The sequence below is a fragment of the Coturnix japonica genome, chromosome 3 (assembly GCF_001577835.2).
Source record: "Coturnix japonica isolate 7356 chromosome 3, Coturnix japonica 2.1, whole genome shotgun sequence".
NCBI classification, from domain to species: Eukaryota; Metazoa; Chordata; class Aves; order Galliformes; family Phasianidae; genus Coturnix; species Coturnix japonica.
Genome location: NC_029518.1, coordinates 15,310,839 through 15,316,838, shown reverse-complemented (window position 1 = coordinate 15,316,838; position 6,000 = coordinate 15,310,839). Strand labels below are relative to the sequence as shown.

General features: G+C 38.0%; 1 protein-coding gene across 1 annotated transcript in view; it reads right to left on the bottom strand.

The window, feature by feature from the left end:
* NVL (nuclear VCP like) overlaps positions 1-6,000 on the bottom strand; it is a 24,372-nt gene continuing 18,372 nt past the window's right edge. The window contains exons 20-23 of the mRNA XM_015857163.2: positions 4,244-4,320; positions 2,606-2,694; positions 1,098-1,168; positions 1-425 (exon numbers count right to left, since the gene is read on the bottom strand). Of these exons, the coding sequence (XP_015712649.2) occupies positions 381-425; positions 1,098-1,168; positions 2,606-2,694; positions 4,244-4,320 (282 nt within the window). The 3' untranslated portion in view covers positions 1-380. The remainder of the gene's footprint in view (positions 426-1,097; positions 1,169-2,605; positions 2,695-4,243; positions 4,321-6,000) is intronic.

Here is a 6,000-nt window from a genome sequence, read left to right as displayed (position 1 = left end):
TTAAGAAAAACATAGGTGTTTTAATATGGGAAGACGCCTCTTTGAGCAGTATGAACTTGGAAGAGTGAGCCTGTTTTGCTTCTGAGGGATTTCTGATTAAGGGCACCAAACATTAATGCAGAACAGCCTCAGATCCTTAGCACTAAAAGCATTTATCTTTTAAATTGTAAATGTGATGAGTAAAAAATGTACATTGCAGCTTCTATTCTAGAAATAGTTTAAAGATTGTTTACAACAGAAGATTACAGTGACCTTCTTTTAGGTGCACAATAACAAGTTGAGGGAGTTTGGGTACAGCTTCTTTCCAACCTGTATCTTGGAATCTGGCACCGGTGTTATAAAATTCTCTGCAGAGTAAGTCTCTTCTAGGAGAAAATGTATCACCTGCACAGTGACTGACGCAGTTCTTCATACATTATTTGGTCCTATAAGTGCAAAAGATAGTTCAAAATGTTTACTTTGATAAACACTCTTGGCTGTACAGAGACATCTGTTAATAAGCAATTTCTATATTCTCAATTATAGTGATTAAGATAATTGAGCGACTTTCATTTCAGAATAACTAGTCATAAGGTAACCTTTAAAATGAACTTCCTTGACAAATGCAAATCATTAAAAGACTGATTAAAAACAAAGAAGATAAGACAAAGTTTCATCTCAAAATGATGTATTTTGCACCTTAATAGAGATGGCTGAGCGCCTTTAGGTGTGTGTCCTTTTGGGGAAAAATAGCGGGGGCAAAGTCTAATGCCTTTACTTTTATGCCTGTGGAATATTCATTTAAGAGGTGAGGGTCAGGTGAATAACTAGTCTGGAAACAACAATTAAAAGTTCAAGGTATTATGCTAAACGTGAACCCTGGCAATGTGGTAATCCGTTTACTACAAAGCATCATCTATCTGCAGATGGAGAGGGAGACTCATTTCTGAACTTCTGAAAAACATCTTGTTTATTGAATGCAGAAACAGGTAGTGTCAGTAGTTAGTGAAATACATGCAAATATTTTGTGACCTTGAGTACTACTACCAGTCTCTAGCAAATACAGAGAATCCTTTTCAGAAGGGTGGGCTGTCTCACACACCTGAAGCTGTTCTTACCTTTTTGGATACTGAAGATTTCACTTTTCTAAAAGCTTCTTCAAAGTGTTTATGGGAAATCTTGATTTCTCCTTAAAAATCAAAGTGAATATGTTATACAAGGAAACCACTGGTAAGTGACAAGTGATTTTTTTTTTCTGTGCTTTACTATCTAGACATGTTCAACATCAAGCTTCCCTATGGAATACTATTTAATAAACACCTAGAAATTTATATTTATGTATAAATCAGTATTTAGTTATGTTTATTTAAATATATTGTTATCCAGATTCTACCACAAGATGCTCAATTCCTAAATAATTCACTTTATATCATTGTCTTATTTGACCTCAACCAGAACCGAAAGCTGTCTTTACTTTTTCAGTTGCTGTTTTTTTATGGGTATATAAATCCCCTTTCTGACCCTAAAGCAGCTGCCTGGAGTAATTTTTCTTAACCACGCTTCTGGAACAGGTTTGTGGTTTGGTTTTTTTGGTCTGCTACCAGGTAAGCATAGCTCAAATAAATCATGGTTTCCTCTGTTCTCAGAAAGCAACTCTTCTTTAGTCTATACGCTGCTACCACAGATTCAGTACAACGCTAACATGCATAGGTGTCAAAGGTAGAGTTAAACAAAAGTCTGCTTGGAGTTCATTTGGTTTGCTTTCCATGCATTTCATTAAGAAACCTTTTGCTTCCAGGGATCTATACTGCCACTGCCTCGGCAGACATCTTTGTCTGTGAATAGCATGTGCAGATGTGACAAAACTTTAAACTCTTTGATATGTTTGATATCAGAGTTCAGATAAATGCTCTGCTGTACAGCAGCTGGAGATGCCTAAACACGAGAACTTGTTCAAGATGGAGATCAAATTCAGTGAACTCAACATACAGCTTTGCTCTTAATTGCTAAAAACAAGACTCCTCATACATTCTTTGTTTAACAATATCAGCTTTATGGATCACTCCAAGCCTATTTTGTGGCCTGTAGTAGTAAGACTGAAGGAAGAAACTCCCATACTGTGTATGTAGGCTGCCCTTCTGAAGATGTAAATGAGCAAGGCTTCAAATCAAAGTCTACCTTACACACATTCATACTGACAAGCTGGTATCCTGAAAATCCAAAACAGTGACACCCTAAACAAACAGCGCTGTACATCTGGATTAATCTGTCCTCTTTTGATGGACTTCCTGGTTGCCACCAATCAATACAATCAGTGGTCAGGCTGCAGCCCCAGGCTTAAAGACTACACTGAAGTGACTACTAGCTTTGAATCAAACATGCTCTATTCAGGATAGTTATAAAACCAAACAGGATGAAGTTCAAGAATTTCCATCTAAGAGTCAAGAGCAAGCAAATGAGTATTTCCTTCATACATCAGTGTGAGTTCCTATGGGTTTTTCTTCTTCTCTCTCTAAGTTGAATTGCTTACTTCCCCTTAAAGCAAGGGGATCAAAAGGAATGACTCAAAACCATTAAATTGTGAGCATGACTCAGAAACTTAATGAAAAAATGAAAGCTTTCTTACCTTTCTTGCTGTTAGCACTGGGTAGGGCCATTTCCTGTCTCAGAGCACAAATCGAGGCCTCACGCACTAAAGCAGAAAGGTCTGCACCTCTACGTACAAAACCAGAACGAGTTATTTTAGAATGAGTTGATCAAATCTATAGATACAAAAGACACTATAAGTGTCTATAGGAGATTGGCAAAAGGCAAGAGAATTTGCAAAAGCTTCTTAAATTCCTTCCTTATAAATTATTACTTTAAAAAAAAATATGAAAAAGTAAATACTCACTACAGTTTCACTTTAAAACCTAGAATACCCTGCAGACTTAGAAAGTTATTTAGTTGGAGTGCTAAATGCATCAACATTTAGAATGCTGTCAGTAGGATACATTCCCCTTTTCTCTCTTGTACATGGTTGCATTCTTCTCTCTACCTAACAGAAAGAGCACAGAAAAGCTATGGGGGTACCTTCAGAAGGAGGAAAGCACAATATAACAGAGAAGGGTCATTGTATGAACATCGAGAAAGAGGTTCAAGGACTGTCCAGCTCTGCAAGCTTTATTGTGGAATGAAATCCTCCAGATTTCAGCCTCGGATTTAGATCAAGAGAATGAGAATTCAGGGAAGAGGCAAAATCCACCCAGCATCATCAAAAATATCCAGGAATAGGTTAATGTTGTGCACTCTGAGAATGTGAGATAGATGTGTGTGCGTGTATGTGTGTGTGTATTTAACTGGTCTTATGAAAGATCCAAATGAAATCAGCCATTATTACAACACAGAGATTGCCCAAAGCTGGATCTCCAGATAAATTAACATGCTCTTAAAATAACATCATCCACTAAATGTGGTCAGAATGATCTTTTGAAATGTTTGTTCCCAGTTTCCAGCTGTTAAACTTTTCACAAGCCTTCAAACTGGTGCAAGCTGCTGAGCTAAATGAAATATGTGCAATTAACACCCCGTGTTTCCTTTGGTGATGGCAGGAATACTCCTGTATTTAAACACTCCCCACCTCTCTGCCCCAGGGTGGGGAGAGAACACAAGCTCAAGCTCCTCTTCCCTAGATCTAAAATAGAGACAATCTATAAACGATTACTGGTGGTAGCCTCCACTTCTAGACAGAAAAGCAATACTGTGACATGCAGCATCTCATTATCTTTTGTGAACGCCACAAAGTCATCAAGTATTAACACAAATACTACAACTTTCTGGAGTTCTGTAAAAAGCTGACTTTGCAAATTACTCTGACAGATGGCTATCAAGATTTCCTGAAAAACATACATCAGTATTCACAAAGCATAGGTTGGAATAGGCCCTTGCTATTACTATGTCAAACACACTGCTTTCAGCTTGTGAGAGAACAAGTTAGTTGGGTTGTTTAACCTATTTGCTTTCATCATCACTGTATCACTTAAATAGGGCTCTTTTATCCTCAGATGATGCAAGAAATATAAGGCCGAGCAACGCTAAGATGAAAGACTAGTCTCTCCTGATCTGTATTTACAAGATGAAGAAAGCTATTCCAGATGAGATTTGAGCATCCCATAGACTCCCACCCAGTCCTTGGAAAAATGCTCAAATGAATGTAGGAAAAGCAGCACAAATCAATGTGCATCACTGCATACTAGAATTAAAGTCAAAATCAGGAAGTACTCACGTATAACAATCACACTGTTGGCTGTAAGCAATTTCTTCAAGGTTTACATCTGCATCTAGTGGAGGCCGGGTGCCATCCTAAATGAGTTGTGATAAAAAAGGTAAAAATAGAAGCTTTTGCGTTGATTATTATTATTATATACACATACTTATTTATTTTACACATGCCATCTCCTAAGTGATTGATTTTACCAAACAGGGATAAAGGAGTCTGTGAAGCTCTCTGAGATATCCACAAATACTAGCACTGCTTCTATGTCAAACTGACTGGAAGGATCATCAGCCTTACAAGCATTTCATAACGAAATAATTTGTGATGTTAATTGTAACATCCCACCAGCAGATCACATTTTCTCTTGTCAAAACGTAGGTACACTGATACGGTTCCATACACGGACACGCTTATGTAGCTGGTCACATCAACAGCACTGTTTATCTGAACTTCCTTCAGTTTGATTAGATGTTGAAATGATATGGCTCAGCCATAGGCACGGAGATTTAGTCTTGCCTCATCACCTTTAAAACTTAATTACGGTACACCTCTTGCATTTTAGATAAACATACATTTTCAAACCCAGTAGTTTTCCATTCTGGATTCTGTGAGCTCATACAGCAAGTAGACTTGCTGACACTACGCTTGCATGTTAGTGCTGCTTTCTCCACAGAAGTGGCTCGTTTTTATTTTTGCATCTCCAAAGACAAAAAATATCCAGTGTTATGTGTTCTATTTGAAACCAGCCGACAAAATCATCCCAAACGCTGCAAGACCATAGATCTTATCTCTCTCAGACAACAGTAAAGTAATATCAAGGCAGTATAGAGACTCTAGATGTCTACAGTATGAAATAATGCCTCAGCTTAGATGTGGAAGGACATTTTTTGATAGGACTGATTTAGTTCTGCAGTGAATTATAACTCATTTGACAGGAATACACAAATTCATATAATCCTTTTCTGACTTGTTCAGGTGAATTAAAATACCACATACCCAAAACTCCTTCAAGATAAAGAAATAAAGTGTAAAGTAACTGGCAAATTAAAAGTCCGGAACAGGGAACTGACAGTTGAATAATCAAGGAGGGTGACCTAGGTAGACTAAGGGAGCAATTTCTAATGAGCCTTGGGTAGAATACCAACTTGGAAGGGAAGAAAGAGAGACAAGGGAACAGCCCCATGTTAAAGCATCTTGAAAGGAGAAGAGACCCTAACACAGACACAAAGAAGCTCTGTACAATTGCATATGGGATACTTTAATAGTTGCTGTACAAGACTGCAAGGCAGTGAGACACCTCTGCTAACAAGAAACATTTTACCAATTACTTTGTGTAGAATACATTGAGCATTTTGTGAGTGGGATGATCTGCCTGCTCCAGAGATGAGCTCAGCACTACGTGTACCAGAGAAGCCGATGGAGCTTACAGGAATGTCAGTACACTGGGAATTTAGGCAGGCGAAGACATGCTCCTCTTGCATAAGCAATATGCAACTTGAAAATGACTGATTTGTACAAGTTATCTGAAATAAAACTCAGAGCTTCAAACTCCATCTGTGCTGTTTTCTTTGCAACCCATTGCTCCCGTGATTCCCTTTTCTACTCCTCCCACTGCCTTTGTAAGCATCCAGGTTTTTCTTCAACAATACTGTCTGTGCAAGTATTCCTCTACTATCTATAACTCTATAAATGCAGTAGTAGTGAAGTAAGAACAGCACCATTCTCGTCACGGAAGTAAGCAAGAAGATTCACTCATGGAATGTATC